We start from the raw sequence: 26,147 nt of genomic DNA, 5'->3' as shown, positions 1-26,147 counted from the left end.
GGCTGGTGGTTAGAGCAGGGGGGCCAGGAGCCAGGACTCCTGGGTTCTCCCTGGCTCTGGGGGGGGCAGCGGGGGCTGGTGGTTAGAGCAGGGGGGCCAGGAACCAGGACTCCTGGGTTCTCCCCAGCTCTGGGAGGGCAGTGGGGGCTGGTGGTTAGAGCAGGGGTTGGGAGCCAGGACTCCTGGGCTCTCTCCCGGCTCTGGGGGGGCGGTGGTGGGGGCTGGTGGTTAGAGCAGGGGTTGGGAACCAGGACTCCTGGGTTCTCTCCCGGCTCTGGGGGGGCGGTGGTGGGGGCTGGTGGTTAGAGCAGGGGTTGGGAGCCAGGACTCCTGGGCTCTCTCCCGGCTCTGGGGGGGCGGTGGTGGGGGCTGGTGGTTAGAGCAGGGGTTGGGAGCCAGGACTCCTGGGTTCTCTCCCGGCTCTGGGGGGGCAGTGGGGGCTGGTGGTTAGAGCAGGGGTTGGGAGCCAGGACTCCTGGGCTCTCTCCCGGCTCTGGGGGGGCGGTGGTGGGGGCTGGTGGTTAGAGCAGGGGTTGGGAGCCAGGACTCCTGGGTTCTCCCCGGCTCTGGGAGGGTAGTGGGGGCTGGTGGTTAGAGCAGGGGTTGGGAGCCAGGACTCCTGGGTTCTCTCCCGGCTCTGGGGGGTCGGTGGTGGGGGCTGGTGGTTAGAGCAGGAGCCTGGGAGCTGGGACTCCTGGGCTCTGTACTGCCTCAGAGAGCAGTGCCGCCTAGTGGTCGGAGATGGGCCAGGGCTCTGTGGGGGTCGTTTCCTTGTCCCCAGCCTCAGGCCTAGCAGCCAGCGCCTGGGCTGAATTCAAGCACACAAGGGGAAGGGGACACACCCAGCTGTACCCCGGGGGGACCCCGTTAATTCACACTCCCCCTTCCCCAGGCCTCAGGCTGCCTCCCTGTGGTGCTGCCGGGTCTCTGCCACGGCCTGAGGGGCTGAGTCCTGCTTCAGCAGGGTGACCCTATCGGCCCTCCCAAAGGGGGCATGGTGCCCTTGCTGGGGGGCAGGAGCCGGCTGCCCCGGGGGCCACCATTCTGCTGCCCCGGGGGAAGCCCCAGTTCGGGTCTGGCTCCCCCAGCCAGGGGAAGTTGGGGGGCAGCTCTAGCTCTCTGGGGTCCTCCCACCACAGAGAGGGGGGACGTTCTCCATGGTTTTTGGGGTTGCAGCCTGCCCAGGCTAGGTAGCAACAGCGTCCTTCATGCTTGGAGCATCACTCCAGGTGGACCAAGGCCGGCCCGGCCCTCCCCTCCCCTCCCCTCGGTCCTTCTGGCTGGCCACTAGCAATCCCTGCCCCACGGCTCAGCTCCCCCACCCAGGACCTCCCTTCCCAATGGAGCTCCACGTTTCCCAGGTGCAGGACTTGGGTTTAGCTGGGGGACAGGACTGGCCCCCCAACCGCAATTCGAGTTCCCCGAGGGAGCTTGGGAAGAACGTTGCCCCCCAGAGCAGCCCTGCCCCTCAGCTGGCCATGAAGAAGATGGTTCAAAGCGATGAGGCCGCAGAGCCCCCCAGCACCCAGATGGTTGGGCGGGGGCAGCAGCCAATGCCTGGCAGTGGTGGCTGAGGCCCGGCGCGGCGGTCCTGCAGTCGGAAGCAAGCACTCCCAAGGGCTGGAGATGAGCCGTCCCATCCAAACCAGGGCGGGCCGAGGACGTCCCGCGAGCTTTTCCACCCCGCGTGGAATACGCTCGGCCCACCTTGGCCAAGCCCAGCGGTGGAGCTGGTTGAGGTGTTAGCTCGGAGACAGGCTCAGGGGACATCAGAGCGGGAAGGGAGCTCGAGGGATGGAGTCTGGTTCCCTGCCTTTGTGGTAGGACCAAGCGCCATCTGGCCCATCCTTGGTCGGTGTCTACCAGAGCAGCTCTGAAATAGCTCCAGCCAGGGAGCGAGGGGGTGGCCCATGGTTCTTGAGGTCCCAGTCTGCTCATGATGGGTACTTGATGGGCCGGACCACCCCAACCCAGCTCCGCCCCCCCCCCGGTGTGTTGCAGACCATCAAGCACCTGATGGAGATGGAGCGGGTGAAGGGCTTCTGCCAGCTGGTGGTGGCGGCCAAGGTGCGCGAGGGCATCTCCCACCTCATCCAGTCCTGCGGCCTGGGCGGCATGAAGCACAACACGGTGGTGATGGGCTGGCCCAACGCCTGGCGGCAGAGCGAGGACGCCCGGGCCTGGAAGACCTTCATCAGTACGTTGGGGAGCAGGCGGGGGGCAGGATCCCTCCCCCTTTCCCCTGCCGCTTCCCACCAGCCTCCCCTCTTGTCCCCCGCAGGCACCGTCCGGGTGACCACGGCTGCCCACCTGGCCCTGCTGGTGGCCAAGAACGTCGCCTTCTACCCAGGCAACGCGGAGCCCTTTGCCGACGGCCACATCGATGTCTGGTGGATCGTGCACGACGGGGGGATGCTGATGTTGTTGCCTTTCCTGCTGAAGCAGCACAAGGTGTGGGGGGAGTGGGGCATGGCAGGGGGAGGAGCTGGGGGGGCAGGCCTGGGCAGATGGCCCCCTCCCACCGCTTGGTTCCCCTCCAGGTGTGGCGTAAAAGCAGCATCCGTATCTTCACCGTGGCCCAGCTGGAGGACAACAGCATCCAGATGAAGAAGGACCTGGCCACCTTCCTGTACCACCTGCGCATCGAGGCCGAGGTGGAGGTGGTGGAGATGGTGAGAGACGCAGGCGGGAGCGGAAGGGGGTGGTGCTGCGGCAGCAGGCGCCTCCTCTGGTCTCCGCTCACCCCGCCTGCGCCTCCCACAGCACGACAGCGACATCTCGGCCTACACCTACGAGCGGACCCTCATGATGGAGCAGCGCTCCCAGATGCTGCGGCAGATGCGGCTCTCCAAGACGGAGCGTGACCGGGAGGTGAGGGGGGGCCCGGGGTGTGGGTGGGGGTGGGCGGCGGCTCCCCCTGCCTCGGGACCCACCGCCCCTTCATCCTCCGAGCTGCCCCGCAGGCCCAGCTGGTGAAGGACCGCAACTCCATGCTGCGCCTGACCAGCATCGGGTCCGACGACGACGAGGAGACGGAGACCTACCAGGAGAAGGTGCACATGACCTGGACCAAGGACAAGTACATGGCCACGCGCGGGCAGAAGGCCAGGACGTTCGAGGGGGTGCAGGACCTGCTCAACATGAAGCCGTAAGCTACCCCCCACGTCCCATCATCTGGCGTGGAGATGCCCCAGTGGTCTCCAAACCCTGGGCCATCATCGGGTCCCCTCTGGGCCGTGTTCTTCACCCCCTGTCCACCGGGGGGCAGTGCTGGAGTCACCTCCATTGTCTGCTCTGCACCCCGGAGCCCACTCTGACCGCCCCCGCCCCGCTTGCAGGGACCAGTCCAACGTGCGTCGCATGCACACGGCTGTCAAGCTCAACGAGGTGATCGTCAACAAGTCCCACGAGGCCAAGCTGGTTCTGCTCAACATGCCCGGCCCGCCCCGCAACCCAGCGGGGGACGAGAACTGTATCCTTCTGCGGGGGGGGGGGAAGCAGGAGTGTGGGTGAGGGGCTGGCTGGTTTGGCTCCTTGACTCATCCCCCCCCAGATATGGAGTTCCTGGAGGTGCTGACCGAGGGGCTGGAGCGTGTGCTGCTGGTGCGGGGGGGCGGCAGCGAAGTCATCACCATCTACTCCTAGAGCGCTGCTCCCGGCCGGAAGGGGTGTGGCCCGGCTCTAGGGGAGCAAGACCAAAGGGACAAGGGGAGCAGACCCACTGAGGCAGGGACAGGTCCCTGGGGGGGCCCCATCTCCAGGCAGTGCCAAAGCTGCTTTGCTTTGTTTGGGGGTCCAGGCTCTGGGCCCCTTACCCACCCCCCTTTGGGGTCCTGTAAAGCCACCCCCCCATCCAACCTCCACTGCCCCTCTTGCAGGCCGCTGAGACACCACCACCTCATCGCACAGGTGGCTTAACTTTTATTTCACGTGCGCTCCTCCCTCAGGGCCAGGGGGCTTACCCTGCAGGAGTGGGGCTGCTGGAGGCAGCAAGGGGGGCCCCCAGCGTTCTCTCCCTCCCCTTCTCTCAGCTCTAATCATGGCCAGCAGAAAAAGTGGTTTCTAGGCCCCCTGTCTCCAGGGCAGCCTTGAAACAGACAAATCCAATTTTCTCTCCCCCTGCAGCATTCTTTCGGAGCGGAAGTTGGGGGTGGGGGGGAGCTTAATTTATTGGGGGTCAGGCCCCAGTTCACAGTGTTGCGGGGGGAACAGAAGGGGTTTTGTGTTTTGGTTTTTTTTGGCTTTGTACCAGAATTATGGAAAGAATAAAATTTTATACGCGCGTGTGGCTGCAGGGCAGGAGTGCTGGGTCTCCGCAGGAAGGCTCACAACAGCAGGCCCCCACCCGTGTACTCCATCCGCTGCGAGGAGAGGAGAGGAGAGGGAGGTCAGTGCTTCCCAGCCCTGCCCCCAGCTCCCCCACCCCAAGGCCCAGCCCTTCCCCTCACCTCGGGCGGCTCGATGAAGGCCAGCCAGTCGGAGGCGTGGGTGGGGAGCAGCCCCATGGACTGGCACTTGTAGACGGCCAAAGCCAGCCCCAGCAGGTTCCCGATCAGATACACCAGCCCCTGCAGGAACTTCTGGCTGGAGCTCTCGAGCAGCTTGAAGGCTGGTGGGGGGAGAGTCAGTCGGGGGAGGTAGGAGCCATCAGGGGAGCAGAGTGCGACATAGGTATGGGTGGAGGGGATCCCAAGGACCGGCTGGGGGCACACTTGGCCAGGGAGAAGGTCCCAGGGGGCAGAGGATGAGGAAGGCCGGCAGGTGGCACTGGGACAAGGAGAAGGTCCTGGGGGGCAGGGGGAGGGCGGGGGGTGTGATGGGGTTCAGGGGTCCCCCTGCACTGCACCCCGTCTGCTGGCAGGAGTGACTCTCACTTAGCAGGTACAACAGCTGCCCAGTTTCTCACAGAAGCAACAGTACAGCAGCCAGAGACAGTCCCTCCAACCCGTCCGGGGGAGAGGACCCCGAGGGTGCCCCTCTGGGGTGTAGCTTCCCCCTCCTCAGGCTGGCTGCCTTCCAGCTCCTCTTTCCCCAGCCCCTAACTGCCGCCCCCGATTCAAACCCAGCTCGGCTCCTCCCTGCTCTGTGTTCAGGGCAGAGGTGTTACCTGCCAGTTGTAGCCCCAGGGTCATCCTTAGCCACTGGGAGCTGCTGCTTGCCTCAGACACCCAGCCTGACTCACACATGCACCCCCCCCACTCCATCACAGGGGGCAGAGAGGACCAGGAAGGGCAGCAGGGGGAGAGGGAGAAGGTCCCAGGGGGCAGGGGAGGGCAGGGGACCAGGAAGGCCGGCAGGGGGCACTGGAAGAGGGCGAAGCTCCCAGGGGGCAGAGGACCAGGAAGGCCGGCAGGGGGCACTGGGACAAGGGGAAGGCCAGCAGGGGGCAGTAGGACAAGGAGAAGGTCCCAGGGGAGGGCGGTGGCAGAGAGGACCAGGAAGGCCAGCAGGGGGCAGTGGGACAGGGAGAAGGTCCTTGGGGGCAGGGGAGGGCCGAGGACCAGGAAGGCCGGCAGGGGGCAGTGGGACAGGGAGAAGGTCCTGGAGGGCGGTGGCAGAGAAGACCAGGAAGGCCGGCAGGGGGCAGTGGGAGAAGGAGAAGGTCCCAGGGGAGGGCAGGGGGCAGAGCACCAGGAAGGCCAGCAGGGGGCAGTGGGACAGGGAGAAGGTCCTGGAGGGCGGTGGCAGAGAAGACCAGGAAGGCCGGCAGGGGGCAGTGGGAGAAGGAGAAGGTCCCAGGGGAGGGCAGGGGGCAGAGCACCAGGAAGGCCAGCAGGGGGCAGTGGGACAGGGAGAAGGTCCTGGAGGGCGGTGGCAGAGAAGACCAGGAAGGCCGGCAGGGGGCAGTGGGAGAAGGAGAAGGTCCCAGGGGAGGGCAGGGGGCAGAGCACCAGGAAGGCCAGCAGGGGGCAGTGGGACAGGGAGAAGGTCCTGGAGGGCGGTGGCAGAGAAGACCAGGAAGGCCGGCAGGGGGCAGTGGGAAGGTCCCAGGGGGCAGGGGACCAGGAATGCCGGCAGTGGGACAGGGAGAAGGTCCCAGGGGGAGGGCAGGGGGACAGGGAGAAGGTCCCAGGGGGCAGGGGACCAGGAATGCCGGCAGTGGGACAGGGAGAAGGTCCCAGGGGGCAGTAGGACAAGGAGAAGGTCCCAGGGGTCAGGGGAGGGCGGTGGCAGAGAGGACCAGGAAGGCCATCAGGGGGCAGTGGGACAGGGAGAAGGTCCTGGAGGGTGGTGGCAGAGAAGACCAGGAAGGCCAGCAGGGGGCAGTGGGACAGGGAGAAGGTCCCAGGGGAGGGCAGGGGGCAGAGCACCAGGAAGGCCAGCAGGGGGCAGTGGGACAAGGAGAAGGTCGTGGAGGGCGGTGGCAGAGAAGACCAGGAAGGCCGGCAGGGGGCAGTGGGACAGGGAGAAGGTCCCAGGGGGCAGGGGACCAGGAATGCCGGCAGTGGGACAGGGAGAAGGTCCTACGGGGCAGGGGGAGGGCGGGGGGCAGAGGGGACCAGGAAGGCCAGCAGGGGGCAGTGGGACAGAGAGAAGGTCCCAGGGGAGGGCAGGGGGCAGAGCACCAGGAAGGCCAGCAGGGGGCAGTGGGACAAGGAGAAGGTCGTGGAGGGCGGTGGCAGAGAAGACCAGGAAGGCCGGCAGGGGGCAGTGGGACAGGGAGAAGGTCCCAGGGGACCAGGAATGCCGGCAGTGGGACAGGGAGAAGGTCCCAGGGGGCAGCGGGTGGCCGTGGGGCCCCGCAGGGGGAGATACTCACTGGCGGAGATGGCCATGAGGGCCTGCAGGGGGCGCCAGGCCATCATACACACCATCATGGTGGGGAAGATGGAGATGGTGTTCCCGGCCATGTACATGATGAAGAGGTTCATGGGGATCTGCTTCAGGGGGCCCAGCGCCACGTCCCAGCACCGCTGGTGGGGGGAGCAGAGGCGTCAGGGGGGGCCTGGGGCCTGCCCACCGCCCCCCAAAGAACCCAGGTGTCCGAGGCGATCCCGGCCCGGCCCTACCTTCTCCACCAGGATGCGGTCGGTCTCCTGAACGCTGGTGTCGGGCACCTGCTTGTCCGAGTAGCCCACAGGGTAGAGGGATTCACCCTGGCTGCTACCCCGGTCGCTGCGGCCCCTGGGAGAGGAGGGAGAGTCAGGCAGTGTGTGGCCAGCTCTGGGGCAGGACAGTTTGGGAACAGCCACACGTAACCCTGGCAGGTTCCCCTGGGGCTGAGATGCAACCACTTCTGGGGCATGACGGGGGGGGGGGGACAGCCACACATAACACCACCTGGCAGAGCTCAACTGGGGCTGAGATGCAGCCACTTCTGGGGCATGACGGGGGGAGACGGCCACACATAACACCACCTGGCAGAGCTCAACTGGGGCTGAGATGCAGCCACTTCTGGGGCATGACGGGGGGAGACGGCCACACATAACACCACCTGGCAGAGCTCAACTGGGGCTGAGATGCAGCCACTTCTGGGGCATGACAGGGGGAGACGGCCACACATACCACCACCTGGCAGAGCTCAACTGGGGCTGAGATGCAACCACGTCTGGGGCATGACGGGGGGGGGGGGGGGGGAGAGGGCCACGCATAACACCACCTAGCAGAGCTCAACAGGGGCTGAGATGCAGCCACCTCTGGGGCAGTGCAGCCAGGGACCGAACAGCAGCATGTAACGCTGCCTTCCCTGGCGCTGTGATGCAGCCAGCTCTGGGGCACGACGGGAGAGGGGCACACCAGGGGAGACCGTCACACAGGAGAGCTCTACTAGGGCTGAGGTGCAGCCCGGGACGAAACAGCAGCACATAACGCTTCCTGGGGGCTGGCTACCCTAGCACTGTGGTGCAGCCAGTTCTGGGGCACGACGGGGGAGACAGCCACACAACGCCACCCAGGAGAGCTCTACTGTGCCTGAGATGCAGCCAGGTCTGGGGAAGTGCAGCCAGGAAACAAACAGCAATACGTAACACTGCCTGGGGGCTGGCGGCCCAAGCACTGCGCTGCAGCCAGCTCTGGGGCACAACAGGGGGAGACAGCCATGCATAACGTCACCCAGGAGAGCTCAACTGGGGCTGAGATGCAGCCACCTCTGGGGTAGTGCAGCCAGGGAACAAACAGCAGCATGTAACACTGCCTGGGGGCTGGCGGCCCAAGTACTGCGATGCAGCCAGCTCTGGGGCACGATGGAGAGACAGCCATGCATAACGCCACCCAGGAGAGCTCTACTGGGGCTGAGATGCAGCCACCTCTGGGGTAGTGCAGCCAGGGAACAAACAGCAGCATGTAACACTGCCTGGGGGCTGGCGGCCCAAGTACTGCGATGCAGCCAGCTCTGGGGCACGATGGAGAGACAGCCATGCATAACGCCACCCAGGAGAGCTCTACTGGGGCTGAGATGCAGCCAGCTCCAGGGCAGTGCAGCCAGGGACCAAACAGCAGCATATAACGCTGCCTGGGGGCTGACTCTCCTGGCACCACAGTGCAGCCAGCTCTGGGGCAGGACAGGGCAGCTGAAGAACGGCTGCACATAACGCACCACGGGAGAGCGCTGCTGGGGGACGGGCCCGGCGCCTATTGGCTGATATGGGGCTCAGAGGGCAGCCAATGGGCACAGCCCCTCTGCACCCCCGCCCGCCGCCAGCCCCTTACCTGCCCCCGCCGCCCGGGCCGCTCAGCTCGATGGCCCACTTGAAGCGCCGGCCCCGGTTGGCCACCAGCGGGGTCCCCATCGCCGCCTGCCGCAGGGAGAGTCAGAGGCCCGGCCGGAAACCCAGGTGTCCTGCCGCTCCCGCCCCCCCACCAGCCAGCAGGGACCCCGGCGTCCTATAGCCCCCCCCCACCCCACCAGCCAGCAGGGACCCCGCTGTCCTATAGCCCCCCCCACCCCCGCCAGCCAGCAGGGACCCCGGCGTCCTATAGCCCCCCCTCACCCCGCCAGCCAGCAGGGACCCCGGCGTCCTATAGCCCCCCCCACCCCGCCAGCCAGCAGGGACCCCGGCGTCCTATAGCCCCCCCCTCACCCCGCCAGCCAGCAGGGACCCCGGCGTCCTATAGCCCCCCCCCACCCCACCAGCCAGCAGGGACCCCGCTGTCCTATAGCCCCCCCCACCCCCGCCAGCCAGCAGGGACCCCGGCGTCCTATAGCCCCCCCCCCACCCCCGCCAGCCGGGACCCCGGCGTCCTATAGCCCCCTCACCACCCCGCCAGCCAGCAGGGACCCCGGCGTCCTATAGCCCCCCCCTCACCCCGCCAGGCAGCAGGGACCCCGGCGTCCTATAGCCCCCTCACCCCGCCAGCCAGCAGGGACCCCGCTGTCCTATAGCCCCCCCCTCACCCCGCCAGGCAGCAGGGACCCCGGCGTCCTATAGCCCCCTCACCCCGCCAGCCAGCAGGGACCCCGCTGTCCTATAGCCCCCCCCCACCCCCGCCAGCCAGCAGGGACCCCGGCGTCCTATAGCCCCCCCACCCCCGCCAGCCAGCAGGGACCCCGGCGTCCTATAGCCCCCCCCCACCCCCGCCAGCCAGCAGGGACCCCGGCGTCCTATAGCCCCCCCACCCCGCCAGCCAGCAGGGACCCCGCTGTCCTATAGCCCCCCCCCACCCCCACTAGCCAGCAGGGACCCCGGCGTCCTATAGCCCCCCCACCCCCACTAGCCAGCAGGGACCCCGGCGTCCTATAGCCCCCCCCACCCCGCCAGCCAGCAGGGACCCCGGCGTCCTATAGCCCCCCCCCACCCCGCCAGCCAGCAGGGACCCCGGCGTCCTATAGCCCCCTCACCCCGCCAGCCAGCAGGGACCCCGGCGTCCTATAGCCCCCTCACCCCCGCCAGCCAGCAGGGACCCCGCTGTCCTATAGCCCCCCCCCCACCCCGCCAGCCAGCAGGGACCCCGGCGTCCTATAGCCCCCCCCCACCCCGCCAGCCAGCAGGGACCCCGGCGTCCTATAGCCCCCCCCCACCCCGCCAGCCAGCAGGGACCCCGGCGTCCTATAGCCCCCTCACCCTGCGGCCGCTGCAGCTCCCCGGTCGCCAAGGTCCCACTTCCGCCCCGGGGCGCGCGTCACTTCCGCTCGCTGGGGACAGGGCCAGAGCGAGGCTGGGAAACATTTCGGACCGCCCCGCCCCCAACCGCCCCGCCCCCCACTCCTCAGGGACCGCGGGGGAGTTAAAGGGGCTGTGGGGGGAGTTAAAGGGGCGGTGGGGGATTAAAGGGGCTGTGGGGGAGTTAATTAAAGGGGCTGTGGGGGGGTTAATTAAAGGGGAAGTGGGGGATTAAAGGGGCGGTGGGGGAGTTAATTAAAGGGGACGTGGGGCATTAAAGGGGCTGTGGGGGAGATAAATAAAGGGCAGGTGGGGGATTAAAGGGGCTGTGGGGGAGTTAATTAAAGGGGAGGTGGGGGATTAAAGGGGCTGTGGGGGAGTTAATTAAAGGGGAGGTGGGGGATTAAAGGGGCTGTGGGGGAGTTAATTAAAGGGGAGGTGGGGGATTAAAGGGGCAGTGAGGGAGTTAATTAAAGGGGAGGTGGGGGAGATAATTAAAGGGGAGGTGGGGGATTAAAGGGGCTGTGGGGGAGTTAATTAAAGGGGAGGTGGGGGATTAAAGGGGCGGTGAGGGAGTTAATTAAAGGGGAGGTGGGGCATTAAAGGGGCAGTGGGGGAGTTAATTAAAGGGGAGGTGGGGGAGATAATTAAAGGGGAGGTGGGGGATTAAAGGGGCTGTGGGGGAGTTAATTAAAGGGGAGGTGGGGGATTAAAGGGGCGGTGGGGGAGTTAATTAAAGGGGACGTGGGGCATTAAAGGGGCGGTGGGGGGGTTAATTAAAGGGGAGGTGGGGGATTAAAGGGGCGGTGGGGGAGTTAATTAAATTGGAGGTGGGGGATTAAAGGGGCTGTGGGGGAGTTAATTAAAGGGGAGGTGGGGGATTAAAGGGGCTGTGGGGGAGTTAATTAAAGGGGAGGTGGGGCATTAAAGGGGCTGTGGGGGAGTTAATTAAAGGGGAGGTGGGGGATTAAAGGGGCGGTGGGGGAGTTAATTAAAGGGGACGTGGGGCATTAAAGGGGCTGTGGGGGAGTTAATTAAAGAGGAGGTGGGGGATTAAAGGGGAGGTGGGGGGTTAATTAAAGGGGACGTGGGGCATTAAAGGGGCTGTGGGGGAGTTAATTAAAGAGGAGGTGGGGGAGATAATTAAAGGGGAGGTGGGGGATTAAAGGGGTGGTGGGGGAGTTAATTAAAGGGGAGGTGGGGGATTAAAGCAGCGGTGGGGGAGTTAATTAAAGGGGACGTGGGGCATTAAAGGGGCAGTGGGGGAGTTAATTAAAGGGGAGGTGGGGGAGTTAATTAAAGAGGAGGTGGGGCATTAAAGGGGCGGTGGGGGAGTTAATTAAAGGGGAGGTGGGGGGGTTAATTAAAGGGGAGGTGGGGCATTAAAGGGGCGGTGGGGGAGTTAATTAAAGGGGAGGTGGGGGGTTAATTAAAGGGGACGTGGGGCATTAAAGGGGCAGTGGGGGAGTTAATTAAAGGGGAGGTGGGGGAGTCCAAGAGGCTGTGGGGGGATTTCGAGGGGAGGCCGGGGGCTTTTCAGGGAGCCGGTGGGGCCGGGGGGGATCGAGAGGGAGGCTGGCTGGAGCGGATGGGGCGTGGGGCGAGTCGCGGAGGAGCGGGGGTTTTGGGGGGCTGCGGGTGAGGGCCTCCAGCGCAGGGTTGTGAGAAGGTGTCGGGGTCCGGCCGGGCGATGGGGCAGCGCTCACGAGGGCCGGGGGTGAGGCGGGTCTGGGCGGTGTTCAGTGTCTTCTCTCCCACCTAGGGATGCTCCTGTGCCGGGAAACCGCCTTGACCCCCCCGCCCTCCCCACTGCAAGGGGCGACAAAGGGCTGCAAGACAAAGGGTGGGGGTTGGGTGCATCTGTGCCCCTCCCCCAGGTCCACCTAACACCTGGGGTCCCCTCCCAACAGCAGGGAGCACTGGGAGGGCAGTGGGGGCTGGTGGTTAGAGCAGGGGGACCGGGAGCCAGGACTCCTGGGTTCTCCCCGGCTCTGGGAGGGCAGTGGGGGCTGGTGGTTAGAGCAGGGGCCGGGAGCCAGGACTCCTGGGTTCTCTCCAGCTCTGGGAGGGCAGTGGGTGCTGGTGGTTAGAGCAGGGGCCGGGAGCCAGGACTCCTGGGTTCTCCCCGGCTCTGGGAGGGCAGTGGGGGCTGGTGGTTAGAGCAGGGGCCGGGAGCCAGGACTCCTGGGTTCTCTCCAGCTCTGGGGGGGGCAGTGGGGGCTGGTGGTTAGAGCAGGGGCTGGGAGCCAGGACTCCTGGGTTCTCCCCGGCTCTGGGAGGGTAGTGGGGGCTGGTGGTTAGAGCAGGGGCCGGGAGCCAGGACTCCTGGGTTCTCCCCGGCTCTGGGAGGGCAGTGGGGGCTGCTGGTCAGATCGGAGGGGGCTGGGAGCCCAGACTTCTCAGTAGCTCTGGGCAGGAAGTGGGGGCTCGTGCTTAGAGTAGGGGGGTCGAGGAGTCCTGACTGCTGCGTGATAACCCCCTGTTGCTGCACACACTGAGCTCCCTGCTGCATGGTGGTCCCCAAACTGACACATCCTTTTCCAGAGGCTACAGACCCCGACGGGGGTGGGCTTCCAAGAACCCCCCCTGCCTGCAGTTGGTGTGATCTGGGTGGCTGGCTGCCCCCGCCGAGCCACCCTGTGAAAGAAGAAAGGGCCCCGTTCCCACCCGCCAGCGAGCCCAGACGTGACCCGCAGCCCACACCGCAGAGACAGAGGCAGGGAGCTGAGCCCGCCTGGGGTGTAACAGGTGGGCCCAGCTCCCCGCCACCTCCTGAATCAGCCCAGGACCCAGCTGGTCACATCACCACTGGGGTCTTCTCCAGCCAGCTGTGCGAGGACCCAGCACGCTCGGCCTGCCCCCCCTGACACCAGCCCCCGTGCTTGGCTGTGGTTGAACCTGCCTCGCGGCAGAGTGACTTGCTGGGTCTATAAATCCCCCAGGGCTGAGTCAGAGACCTACCCTCTGGGCGGCTCAGAAATGCAGCTTCTGCTCCTGCTCCCCCTGGCCTTTCTCCTGCCCGCCGGGGCTCTGGCTGGTGAGTACGGAGGGGATCGGGGACAGCGGGTGGTAGCTGTTAGCTCATCTCTCCCCAGAGCCAGACGCTTCTCTCCCAGACAGGACCAGCCCTAAAGGGATGCAACTCACAAGTCTACAGTCCATCCCGGTGAAATCTGGCTCCACTGAACTTCAAGGCCACCAGGTGAAACCTTGCTACGGCCCAGCTGTGTAATTATAATGTCGTTATAGTGAAGCTCTGTTTCATAATTAAGATCAACCCATTCCTATTTTTCCTGGCGGGGCAGGTGATGGATTGCACCCTCAGCAAGTTTGCAGATAACACTAAGCGAGGGAGGTGGGTGGATCCGTTGACCTGGATAAATTGGAGGATTGGGCCAAAAGAAATCTGAGGAGGTTCACCAAGGAGAAGTGCAGAGCCCTGCCCTGGGGATGGAAGACGCCCAAGTGTTATAGGCTGGGGACCGCCTTGCCAAAGCAGAAACAGACCTGAGATTACAGTGCATGAGAGGCTGGAGATGAGTCAACGGTGGGTCCTTGTAGCCGAGACGGCCAACGGCGTATTGGGGTGCATTAGGAGAAGCATTTCCAGCAGATCTGGAGAGGTTGTTGTTCCCCTCTATTTGGCACTGGTGAAGCCGCATCTGGGGCATTGCGTCCAGCTCTGGGACCTCCAGTATAGAAAGGATGGGGAGGCATTGGAGAGGGTCCAGGGAGGACAACCAAAATGATTCAGGGGCTGCAGCACATGACCTATGAGGAGAGGCTGAGGGATTTGGGCTTATTTAGTTTGCAGAAGAGAAGACTGAGGGGGAAGTTGATAACAGCCTTCAACTTCCTGGAGGGGGCTCTACAGAGGATGGAGAGAGGCTGTTCTCAGAGGTGATGGATGGCAGAACAAGGAGCACTGGTCTGAAGTTACAGGAGTAGGTTGGATATTAGGAAACATTACTTCCCCAGGAGGGTGGTGAAGCACTGGGATGCGTTGCCTAGAGAGGTGGTGGAATCTCCATCCCTGGAGGTTTTTAAGTCCTGGCTGGACAAGGTCCTGGCTGGGATGACTTAGTTGGGGTTGATCCTGCTTTAGGCAAGGGGCTGGATTCGATGACCTCCTGAGGTCCCTTCCAGCCCTGGGATTCCGTGATTCTAACCAGCCAAGAGGCTGACATCGCACCGACCCCAGTGTGGCTTATCTCCGCCAGGGCAGATCATCGGGGGGATGGAAGCTGAGCCCCACTCCAAACCCTACATGGCCTTTCTCAACCTCACCACGAAGTCAGGGCCTGGCAGGTGCGGAGGGTTCCTGATCCGACAGGACTTTGTGCTGACGGCTGCACATTGTAACAAGGGGTAAGCGCCTGTTGCTGGATCCCGCCCCACCTTCAAAGCTGCTGCCTCTTGGGAAATCCTCAAAAGAGGCATCACCTGTGGCCTTCTGACCCTGGGGAATAGGTGGAAACATTTACCTGGGTGTCCAATAACAGGCAGGTATGTGCTGATCGTTTCATCAGTAGGGTTCAGAGTTAACGGGCTGTGTGAGATATCCTTAAGTTCCCCACTTTACTAACACCTCCTGGTCCTCTCTAAGACAGGGAGGGGAAGAACTCTGCGGCTGAGATTTAGACCTCCTGACCCAGGGTCCCTTCCACTTCTAGTGTTTTATGATGCTATGATGTGCTCCACTGGGACCAGGCTGTCCAGTTCCCCAACATGGTGAGAAAACACCACCCCAGAACTTCGAGTTATGTCCACACACACAGCCTGGAGTGACAGCCCTGCCTCTATCCTGCTCACACATGCGTTCACTCTGAACCCTAATGATGGAATATTAAATATCAGCATTTTGGGTAGGTGCACTGAGGTTGTTCTACCGCAGGGGTGACCGTTGGGGGTCTGTTCTGCAGCCCAGCATTGGGAAAGATATTGATACACGAGGAAAGGGTTCAAAAAAGAGCCGCGGGAAGGATTAGAAGGTTGGAAGGTCTGCCTGAAAGTGAGAAACTCCAGGAGCTCAGTTTATTTAGCTGAACGGAGAGAAGGAGGTTGGAGTTGATGATCACAGTGGTCCCTTCTGTCCATGAAATGTGTAAATCCCAGTTCTACAGAGGGGGAAACTGAGGCATGCCACAGAGCAGTGACTTGTCGATGGTCATCCACCAGGCCTGTGAATAGACTCAGATCTCCTGAGTCCTCCTCATGCACATTACCACTCTGCTGTACGGTAACTCCCTTCCATGATTTGACAACAATAGCTCCACCTTCACTTAGGTCCCTGGAGATGTTAACTCTGAACCCTACTGATGACACACCCGCTGTAGGTAACAGTTTCACTGCAGCTGCTTTTAGTGGCTTTGAAAATCTCAGCTTCTGGGTCCCAGCTGAACACCCAAGAAGGCTGGACCAGCAGGGATGGGTTTGGGGAGGGAGCTGGGAGTGTCCCGTCTTATGCCGTTCCCAGCCTCAACGTTCTGCCTTGCCAGAAAAATTGTGGTGTATCTGGGAGCTCACAATGTGAGCAAGGAAGAGCACAGTCAGCAACGCCTGGTCGTCCAGCGGAGAATCCCCCATGAGAAATACAACAACCAGACATGGGAGAATGACCTTATGCTACTCAAGGTACCAGGGACTGATTTACTCCTGTGCCACCCCCTCCATCAGTCTTTCTGTCTTCTCCTGGTGCCTCCTCTCTGAGGCTGTGTCTACACTGGAAGCGGAAGTTACTGTCGACAGGGAAATTTCGACAGAACAGCCAGCGACTTGCTCTGTCGCCAGAAAGCTGCTGGACTGCAGGTTTGCCCACAGTACTTTGCCCAGAGATTGTTACACCTTGAATTTTTGAGGGATGATACTGTCGAGGAAAATGCAGGGTTTTGTTGAGACTTTGTCGACAGAATGCTTGAGGTGTGTGGCCACTCCCTGGGTTATGTCGACAGAAGGGCCATTCGGTCGATAAAGCTCTGTAGTGTCGACCCAGCCTGCGAGTGGCAGTTCTCTCAGGCGGGAACTCTCGTGTTGGCCTGTGCTTGTGTCGTACTTGGCACCAGGAGGTCCTTAGCCAGAAGGGAGGCGCACCTACCCGCTCCTATAATAAACCCAATAACGTACAGCACCTGGCGCGATGTAATCACGGTGAGGAGCTTGTCCAAAGCCCAGCGCCTTTTATGAGGAAACTTAGTTTTTGCCTAACTGCGCTCATGAAAAAAAATCAAACTGACAAAACTGGAAATACTGGAGAAAATTTCCACTTTACTCCCCTGCCTCCAGGGCTCAGTGAGAGATAAACGACAGGAAGGTTAGGGGAAGCGAGACAGAATTTTTTTTCTTCCTCTTCTTTATTTTTGTGAACGAGGTGTAGATTGGAAAGACGTAAAAACAAACCTAAGTCGTTTTTCTCGCCCTTGTCTGTCTATGGTAACTATGAAAACATGGTGTATGTGGAGATTCCCGCCCCCTCCCCACACCCGAATTCCCATACTTGGTTCTCTGTTTTGTTCCCTGTTTTGCTTTTCGTTGCAAGAAAAAAGCTCAGAGAGAAAAGGGAGGAAGATTAAATCTCCAAATGGGTTCGTTTTGCCTCAGATTTTTTTTTTTTTAATGAGAAAAATTCAGAACCTCATCAAAAGGATCTCCCCTGGGGACTTCATCCGCACACACACGGGGTAGGGATCGTGTCCCCTCCGATACAGGGGGGGAGACTTTCTCACCTGTGCAAAGCCTTGATTTCCCCCGCAAGAAAATCCCAAAGTTAGGTGTGTTACGGTGACACCTAGAAGAAAATCAGGACCCTGTCATGCCAGACGCTGCTCAGACCCTGGCTGAGATCGCGACCCCGTAGCGCTATCCCTTGCAGACACAGTCGGGCAAAGCTTGGCCCCAAAAGGCTCCCGCTGCGAACAGGCAAGGGACGGGTGGGGAAACCGAGGCGCGGCGTGTGGCCGTGATTTGCCCAAGAGCACTGGAAGTGCCAGGACCACAGCCCAGGTCTCCTGGCTGCCAGCCCAGGGCTTTCCCCGTGGGGTTTCACCTTCCCCTCTCTCCTGGCAGCTGAAGAGGAAGGCGAGGCTGACGGAGGCTGTGCAGCCCCTCCGGCTGCCTGAGGACGGCGAGGAGGTGTTGCCTGGGGACGTCTGCAATGTGGCGGGATGGGGCAGCACTCGGCCCCGGGGGTCTTCCCTGCCCGACACTCTGCAGGAAGTCGACCTGAAGGTGCTCGGTGCGGACCAGTGCCAGCGTTACCATCATTTCGTCCCCTCCTCCATGCTCTGCGTGGGCGACCCCTGGGAAGTGGAGAAATCATCCTACCAGGTGAGCATCCCCCATGGCCTGGACGTGTCCTCACAGCTCGGCACAGTGGTGGTGAGCCCTCGAGACGGCCCAAGGGACAACCTGAAGAAGCGCTGATACCACCTGGGGTTTATTTCACAGGGCGACTCCGGGGGCCCCTTGGTCTGTGACGGGACAGCTCAAGGCATCGTCTCGTATGGCAAAGACGACGGGTCCCCTCCCAGGGTGTTCACCAGCGTCTCGGCGTACGTCCCCTGGATCAAGAAAACCATGAGAAAGCTGCAGGGTTAACCTAGGCCGGGCACCTGCCTCAGTTTGCCAGCTGTAAAATGGGCGCGGCACTCCTCACATAGCTCTCAAGGGCTACATCTGTGTCTGCAGCTCGGCCAGCACATTGGTGGGCCGAGGGTAATGCTGGTCAATAAATAGGGTTTTGTTCCTTCTCCCTGATGTGGATTATTTTAGAACCTGCAAGAGGCCCGGTCAGAAGTTGGAGGGGTCAGTGTTAAAGAGGGGCAGCTGGGCCCCAGATTATTAGAAGGACGAGGCGGAAGAGAGAGCCCGGCCCAATAAAATCGACCGCCTCAGCTGCCTTGTCTTTCTGTGGTTCTCCAAAGAAGGGGCCAGACGGCCTGCCAGCCTGCACCGGAAGGTCTCAAGCGCTGGAGATTCGTTCTGGCGGGCGAAGAATTCGTTTAGTTTAGTTTCCCTGGTTTTGGTGAATGCCTCAAACATCCTGGGGGTGACAGTGGAGGAGAGGCTGGAGCCAAGGAGGCCACCGGCATATTGGGGTGTGTTAGGAGGAGCATTTCCAGCAGATCTAGAGAAGCTATGAGGCCACATCTGGGCCCATTCCTGGGCCCATCTCCAGCTGGCCATCCCCTGTAATCCCAGGTCCATTTCAGCTGACTTAGCCAGTCGGTCCCCAGTCGCTAACAATGCTTGGGATTCTCCCGTCCCCAGGGCAGGGCTCTGCACTTCTCCTTCTTGAACCTCATCAGATTTCTTTTGGCCCAATCCTCCAATTTATCGAGTGCGGTGGGCAGTCCCTGGGCTCAGACCTGGGAGCTGCACAACTGGGCCACCATGACGAAGGTCCCACTTGCCTCGGAGATCAGTCACGGTCACCCACCGCCCTCCACCGCAGAGACACAGGCAAGGAGCTGGGTGAGGACAGGCCCAGGTAAGCAAGAGCCCCAGATGTGTCCAGCTGTGAGCCAGCACCTAGATCAGCCCTGGATCCTGCTAGACGCCTCCCTTCTTCTCCATCCAGTGGTGGGTCATCCACACAGCTGCGCCGGGACCCCCAGCTATCGGGCTGTTGCACAAATTCTTCTCCCCCCAGCCCGTGTGGTTGGCTGTGGTTGGAAACAGAGACACCCGAGCCCTGCGTTGAAACAAGCGTGTGGGTGACCTGAGGTTTCCTGGCCCCCAAGCTGCGTCTATAAAGTCTGCAGATCTGAGGGAGATGCACCAGCCCTGCTCTGCCTCCAAACATGCAGGTCCGGATTTACCTCCTGCTCCCCATGGCCCTTCTCCTGCCCCCCGGGGCTCAGGGTGGTGAGTACAGCTGGGATCGGGGCCCCATGCGGTGTTGGAGTTTCTGCAAGGGAGGTGTTCATTGCTTGGTACCCAGGGCTTGCCACATCTCTACCCATGTGTTCATCCCTTGTATGGGACTGGGCTACATTTGTGCATTGCTGCGGCCAATCGGGGCTGATTGCTCAGCTGGTGAACCTGCAGATAGGTGTCTGGTGTCCCCTGGTGGTGCCCGTTCACAGACGTCACAAAATTTATTCGGGCTACGGGTGGAGACAGCCGCACAAGGGAAAGACGAGAGGGAACGTGGCTTGGGAGGGATCATGCCAACGTTCATAATTTGCTGACATTGGGAACATACCTCTGGTCTCCAATGTTGTAAGATTCTGGCCCGCAGGGTCACTCAGCTGCGTCCCAAGTCTGGTTCCCCCGAGACAGAAGACCAGCTGTCATCTCAGCCGTGTGTCGGCGTAATTCAATGGACCCTCGCTCGACGACCAATAGGGCGTCCGCATGTCGCCGTTCTATTCGCGAGTCTGTTGATGGCCGACCAGTCCGATTCCAATGGATCACTTCCTGATGGATGTGGCCCTTCCTGGGTGGGAAAGAGGACGGGAGTGAAAAATTTCCATCTGGGTCACGGGACGGGTGGGGATGTCCATCCACGCAGACTTTCTGTCTCCTGAACCTCATCTGGAGATGGTTCTCAGTGACGAGCGAGAGGTCTGAGAAAGGGGAGAAGACCTCGTAAAAGCTCTCTCCCTCTTCCTCCACACACGACGTTCACAAGACCAGCAGGACAAAGGGCGCAGCATTGAATTAGGGGAGGATCTCGGGGCAGCCTGGCCTCATCTTGAGTGCCGCTGGTCCCCAAACCATTAACCCAAGGCAGTGTGATTACAACACCATTTGACACCGGTTCTCCAACCACCAAGGCCAGGCCTGTGTCCACTGTGTCCAGCCTGGGGCAGAGCTGGGGAGAGAGGTCGGACCCAGCCTAGAAGACAGACACAATGACCTCCATCCCCCAGGTGAGATCATCGGGGGCCGGGAAGCCAAGCCCCACTCCAGGCGCTACATGGCCTTTCTGGAAATACATGACGAAAAGGGCAAAAAGAAATGTGGAGGGTTCCTGGTGAAGCCAAACTTCGTGCTGACGGCCGCTCACTGCCGGGGACGGTAAGTGGGTCTGTGATGAGGACGTCGGGGCAGGTCAGGGCTAGCAGGTGATGGAGGAGCCTGGAGCCCTAGTGCTGTCATAGGTCGCAGGGGTGGAGCAGTGAGTAGGACGGGCTGGGAGAGCACAGCCCAGAGGCCTGATCTGCTGTGGGGGCATCGGCGTGTCTCCAGGGGTCTCCGCAACCCATGGCGCAGACTTGGTGCTGGGTACATCAATGGGGCTACAGCCAGGGACCCCAACATGGGACTGGCCCATTGACCAGATGGCGGCAGGGAAGGGTGACGGCCTCTGCAGGGCTTTAGCTTGGGGTTGAGCTGGGCAGAGACCCCTGTCTGGATGTAGCCGGGGTGGGGCTCAGTGGGGTGCAGGGGAGCTGGGAACCGGGGTCAGGAAGGGAGAGGGGAGCTGGGGACCTCAGGAAGCAGCACAAGGAGCCGGTGGAGAGAAGGCCTGGGGGCTGAACCCCACTGGACAGGGGCTTTGAACTACAGCTGATGCTCCTAGAGGGAAGGGACCCCATCTGCCTTATCTCTGAGCCAGCAAGGGCCCAGCGTGCTGTGGTGTATCGACATTTCCAGCAGGAGCAGAGATCAGGCCCCGAGCGCCCCAGCCTGCAGGGGCCCCTCCATGCGGCCCACATGCGCCCGTCCTCCGCTCACATAAGCTCCAGCCCACTGAACGCCCCTCTTGGTTTTCACAGCAAGATCACGGTCATGCTGGGAGCACATAACGTCAGGAACCGGGAACGAAGTCAACAGGAAATACCCGCACGCCGCTGGGTTCCCCACCCCGAATACGACAAAGAGACCTACAACAATGACATCATGGTGCTGCAGGTACCGCCCCCTCCCATCAGCCCGCCCCCAGTGACCTCACACTGCTGTAGGTACCGCCCCCTCCCATCAACCCACCCCCAGTGACCTCACACTGCTGTAGGTACCGCCCCCTCCCATCAGCCCGCCCCCAGTGACCTCACACTGCTGTAGGTACCGCCCCATCCCATCACCCCACCCCCAGTGACCTCACACTGCTGTAGGTACCGCCCCCTCCCATCAGCCCGCCCCCAGTGACCTCACACTGCTGTAGGTACCACCCCCATCCCATCACCCCACCCCCAGTGACCTCACACTGCTGTAGGTACCGCCCCATCCCATCAACCCACCCCCAGTGACCTCACACTGCTGTAGGTACCGCCCCCTCCCATCACCCCGCCCCCAGTGACCTCACACTGCTGTAGGTACCACCCCATCCCATCAGCCCGCCCCCAGTGACCTCACACTGCTGTAGGTACCACCCCCTCCCATCAACCCACCCCCAGTGACCTCACACTGCTGTAGGTACCGCCCCCTCCCATCAACCCACCCCCAGTGACCTCACACTGCTGTAGGTACCGCCCCCTCCCATCAACCCACCCCCAGTGACCTCACACTGCTGTAGGTACCGCCCCCTCCCATCAGCCCGCCCCCAGTGACCTCACACTGCTGTAGGTACCACCCCCATCCCATCACCCCACCCCCAGTGATCTCACACTGCTGTAGGTACCGCCCCCTCCCATCAGCCCGCCCCCAGTGACCTCACACTGCTGTAGGTACCACCCCCATCCCATCACCCCACCCCCAGTGACCTCACACTGCTGTAGGTACCGCCCCATCCCATCAACCCACCCCCAGTGACCTCACACTGCTGTAGGTACCGCCCCCTCCCATCACCCCGCCCCCAGTGACCTCACACTGCTGTAGGTACCACCCCATCCCATCAGCCCGCCCCCAGTGACCTCACACTGCTGTAGGTACCACCCCCTCCCATCAACCCACCCCCAGTGACCTCACACTGCTGTAGGTACCGCCCCCTCCCATCAACCCACCCCCAGTGACCTCACACTGCTGTAGGTACCGCCCCCTCCCATCAACCCACCCCCAGTGACCTCACACTGCTGTAGGTACCGCCCCCTCCCATCAGCCCGCCCCCAGTGACCTCACACTGCTGTAGGTACCACCCCCATCCCATCACCCCACCCCCAGTGATCTCACACTGCTGTAGGTACCGCCCCCTCCCATCAGCCCGCCCCCAGTGACCTCACACTGCTGTAGGTACCGCCCCCTCCCATCAACCCACCCCCAGTGACCTCACACTGCTGTAGGTACCGCCCCCTCCCATCAACCCACCCCCAGTGACCTCACACTGCTGTAGGTACCGCCCCCTCCCATCAGCCCGCCCCCAGTGACCTCACACTGCTGTAGGTACCGCCCCCTCCCATCAGCCCGCCCCCAGTGACCTCACACTGCTGTAGGTACCGCCCCCTCCCATCACCCCACCCCCAGTGACCTCACACTGCTGTAGGTACCGCCCCCTCCCACCAGCCCACCCCCAGTGACCTCACACTGCTGTAGGTACCACCCCCATCCCATCACCCCGCCCCCAGTGATCTCACACTGCTGTAGGTACCACCCCATCCCATCACCCCGCCCCCAGTGACCTCACACTGCTGTAGGTACCACCCCCATCCCATCACCCCACCCCCAGTGACCTCACACTGCTGTAGGTACCACCCCATCCCATCACCCCACCCCCAGTGACCTCACACTGCTGTAGGTACCGCCCCCTCCCATCAGCCCGCCCCCAGTGACCTCACACTGCTGTAGGTACCGCCCCCTCCCATCACCCCACCCCCAGTGATCTCACACTGCTGTAGGTACCGTCCCCCTCCCATCACCCCACCCCCAGTGACCTCACACTGCTGTAGGTACCGCCCCATCCCATCAGCCCGCCCCCAGTGACCTCACACTGCTGCAGGTACCACCCCCATCCCATCACCCCGCCCCCACTGACCTCACACTGCTGTAGGTACCGCCCCCTCCCATCACCCCACCCCCAGTGATCTCACACTGCTGTAGGTACCGTCCCCCTCCCATCACCCCACCCCCAGTGACCTCACACTGCTGTAGGTACCGCCCCATCCCATCACCCCGCCCCCAGTGACCTCACACTGCTGTAGGTACCGCCCCATCCCATCACCCCACCTCCAGTGACCTCACACTGCTGTAGGTACCGCCCCATCCCATCAACCCACCCCCAGTGACCTCACACTGCTGTAGGTACCACCCCATCCCATCACCCCGCCCCCAGTGACCTCACACTGCTGTAGGTACTGCCCCATCCCATCAACCCACCCCCAGTGACCTCACACTGCTGCAGGTACCGCCCCCTCCCATCACCCCGCCCCCAGTGACCTCACTTGCTGTAAGTACTGCCCCCTCCCATCACCCCGCCTCCAGTGACCTCACACTGCTGTAGGTACCACCCCCTCCCATCACTCCACCCCCAGTGACCTCACACTGCTGCAGGTACCAACCCATCCCATCACCCCGCCCCCAGTGACCTCACACTGCTGTAGGTACCGCCCCATCCCATCACCCCGCCCCCAGTGACCTCACACTGCTGCAGGTACCGCCCCCATCTCATCACCCCACCTCCAGTGACCTCACACTGCTGTAGGTACCGCCCCATCCCATCACCCCGCCCCCAGTGACCTCACACTGCTGCAGGTACCGCCCCCATCCCATCACTCTGCCCCCAGTGACCTCACACTGCTGCAGGTACCGCCCCATCCCATCACCCCACCCCCAGTGACCTCACAGTGCTGTAGGTACCACCCCCTCCCATCACCCCGCCCCCAGTGACCTCACACTGCTGTAGGTACCACCCCCATCCCTGCCCCACTCCCATGAATTTACTTTCCTGTGCTGGACAAATCTCTCTTCCTCTGCTGGGACATGCTGGGTCCTTTCAGCTCTGATCCCTGAGCTGACGTGGATCTCCATTTCCCTCCCATCAATACCAGCTCTCACGCAGCGCATTGCTGAATAAGTGGGTGCGACTCATCCCCCTGCCGAATGCCAAGTCCAGGGTAAGGCTGGGATCCAACTGCAGCGTGGCCGGGTGGGGTCGGACGGACCGGAACTCAGGAACTGACATTCTCCATGAGGTGGACCTGGAAGTCATGAAGGATGACAAGTGTGATGAGTACCTGGCATACAACTCCTCAACGATGCTGTGTGTGGGGAAGCCCGGCCTTAAGAAATTACCTTATCGGGTAAGTCTTCTGCTGACCTGGATGATCCTTGGGTTCCTGGAGGCCAGTTCTGCGAGGGAATGGGGTGGTGCTTTCCATGGCTAGGTATTTAACCGCACAGAGATTCCCCCACCAACCTAGCCTCGCTCGGGACATGGGCTGTGGCTGCAGACATCCGATTGAGCCAGAGAGAGAAGCTAAGTGTGGGACCAGCTCTGGACAGCTTCTCCTTGCTTGGGCAGGATACTTAATGGTCATTGACGTTTCTTCATCTCAATCCCCACCCAGCATAGCCCTAATTAAACCGCACTGCAAACTCAAACTGCCTCTGCATAAGAAATCTCCCCAGCCCTACTATGAACCCAACCTCCCAATACAACGTGACCCTGAATTCAGTCCCTTTCCACAACTCAAGCCTAGCCGTAGCTCAACTCCTGCATCACTCATCACAACCCTACTAATCCTGTTGTAACTCAAGCTGTGGCCAACCCAACTTTAGCAATCCTACCCTAAGTCCAACAATGGCCAACAGAACCTTACCAATCTTACCCTAAGTCAAACTATGGCCAACACAACCAACCTCAGCCCTCCCCTAATAAACACCATCAACCCTACCCCAAACTCAAAACCCACCTTAACACAGAACTACCAACATTACCTCAAACTCAAACCCTACCCTATATAACTCTTCCCAAACCTACTCAAACTCAAGGTCTGCCCAACACAACCCAGCACAGCCCAACCTAATGCTAGCCAAAGCTCAATTGACGTGCAGCAAAACCGTACTCAAGTCTTCCTTAATCTCAAACATTATCCAACATGATCCTTACCCAGTTTTTATCACACTTAACTCCTGTCCTGCACAACTGCCCCAAATCTAACTCTACCCAACACTACCCATTCTCTACTAAACTCCACTATGGTCCTGTCCATGTCCACCCAACACCCTTGTCTTGAACTTTGCCCATACTTTTCTCCACCTACTTCTTATCAAATTGTTGTAGTAGTAGTAAGCCTCTTCCACTCCTACAGCTTGGACTATAGGCCATTGACGTGGATAACCACTGATAGATAGTTCAACATGTTCTACCCAATTCTACCCAACATAAAACCAACCTGCCTTGAATGTCACCCATTGCAACTGCTAATCAACCCAAACCTAACTCTTCCAAATAGTAACAGAGAGATAGCTGTGTTTTAACTCTACCAAACTCTGTCTAACCCTACTAATGCTTCCTAAATGAAAAGGAAACAGCAAATGTTTTTGCCAAAGTAGCCAAAGTTGAAGGAACGCTGGTTTTTACACAAGATGGATTTCTTCCCAAATCCAGAAACCTTCTGTGTTGTGATGCAATCAGCTCTGCAGACGAAAAGTTGTGCTAGAGAGGTGTATGATATAACTGTGGTTACTCTTAACCCTAGGGTGATTCTGGTGGCCCATTGGTGTGTGAGGGCGTGGCCCAGGGCATCGTTTCGTACGTTGATGATGATTGGTTGGGGCCAAGCGTGTTCACAAGACTCTCCAAATTCGTTCCCTGGATCCAGAACATCCTGAAGAACCAGAGTTGAAGGAGACATCCGCCTTCCTGGCTCTTTGCTTAGCTTGACCTCCCATGTTCTCACGCGGCTTTGCATGTGAAATGCAGATTCCTTTCATTACTCTGAGAAAAAGGCTCCGAACTGGTCGGTCTCACAATGAATTGGGGGTTGGGGGACGATGCCCGTAGCTATTGGGATAAAATCCTTGCGTGTCTCCGGAGTTCTTGGCCTATCGCTTGGGATTCTAGGGCAGGGATGAGATTCCCTCTGTAGCAGATCACAGAATCATCGAACGCTCGAAGCGGAAGGGACCTCCCCTGCTCCCACAGCAGGATCAAGCACCATCTAGACCATCCCTGCTAGATGTGTATCTAACCTGCTCCAGGGCAGGAGATTCCACAATCATGGTGGTTCACCAAGGTTATCCCTGGTGGGCGGCAACCACTATATGCGCCTGTGCCTCTTCAGGTATGGG

The 26,147-nt window shown here is 61.2% G+C and overlaps 4 protein-coding genes across 6 annotated transcripts in view; 3 read left to right on the top strand and 1 right to left on the bottom strand.

Annotated features, from left to right (window-relative positions):
• The window catches only part of SLC12A6 (solute carrier family 12 member 6), a 31,642-nt gene extending 27,874 nt beyond the window's left edge, over positions 1 to 3,768 (top strand). For all 3 annotated transcript variants that reach the window (XM_074982069.1, XM_074982068.1, XM_074982070.1), the window contains 7 exons: positions 2,002 to 2,197; positions 2,282 to 2,451; positions 2,541 to 2,672; positions 2,764 to 2,871; positions 2,964 to 3,148; positions 3,339 to 3,472; positions 3,554 to 3,768. In XM_074982069.1, coding sequence (XP_074838170.1) covers positions 2,002 to 2,197; positions 2,282 to 2,451; positions 2,541 to 2,672; positions 2,764 to 2,871; positions 2,964 to 3,148; positions 3,339 to 3,472; positions 3,554 to 3,645 — 1,017 coding nt within the window. In that variant the 3' untranslated portion in view covers positions 3,646 to 3,768. The remainder of the gene's footprint in view (positions 1 to 2,001; positions 2,198 to 2,281; positions 2,452 to 2,540; positions 2,673 to 2,763; positions 2,872 to 2,963; positions 3,149 to 3,338; positions 3,473 to 3,553) is intronic.
• A 136-nt stretch (positions 3,769 to 3,904) lies between these two features.
• Positions 3,905 to 10,121, bottom strand: EMC4 (ER membrane protein complex subunit 4). Its single transcript, XM_074982071.1, has 6 exons — positions 10,002 to 10,121; positions 8,650 to 8,735; positions 7,011 to 7,125; positions 6,761 to 6,914; positions 4,449 to 4,609; positions 3,905 to 4,361 (listed from the first exon to the last, which is right to left on the bottom strand). The coding sequence occupies exons 1-6, from the start codon at positions 10,104 to 10,106 to the stop codon at positions 4,326 to 4,328; spliced, it is 657 nt and encodes a 218-aa protein (XP_074838172.1). The 5' UTR covers positions 10,107 to 10,121; the 3' UTR covers positions 3,905 to 4,325.
• Positions 10,122 to 13,019: 2,898 nt separating this feature from the next.
• Positions 13,020 to 17,633, top strand: LOC142004627 (granzyme B-like). Its single transcript, XM_074982245.1, has 5 exons — positions 13,020 to 13,077; positions 14,261 to 14,408; positions 15,539 to 15,674; positions 17,103 to 17,363; positions 17,484 to 17,633. Exons 1-5 carry the CDS (start codon positions 13,020 to 13,022, stop codon positions 17,631 to 17,633), a joined length of 753 nt encoding a protein of 250 aa, XP_074838346.1.
• A 1,205-nt stretch (positions 17,634 to 18,838) lies between these two features.
• LOC142004626 (cathepsin G-like) lies at positions 18,839 to 25,702 on the top strand. Its single transcript, XM_074982244.1, has 5 exons — positions 18,839 to 18,902; positions 19,913 to 20,060; positions 20,762 to 20,897; positions 23,903 to 24,154; positions 25,556 to 25,702. Exons 1-5 carry the CDS (start codon positions 18,839 to 18,841, stop codon positions 25,700 to 25,702), a joined length of 747 nt encoding a protein of 248 aa, XP_074838345.1.
• The last annotated feature ends 445 nt before the right edge of the window (positions 25,703 to 26,147 follow it).

The sequence above is a fragment of the Carettochelys insculpta genome, chromosome 32 (assembly GCF_033958435.1).
Source record: "Carettochelys insculpta isolate YL-2023 chromosome 32, ASM3395843v1, whole genome shotgun sequence".
NCBI classification, from domain to species: Eukaryota; Metazoa; Chordata; order Testudines; family Carettochelyidae; genus Carettochelys; species Carettochelys insculpta.
This window is presented reverse-complemented; position numbering and strand designations above follow the sequence as displayed.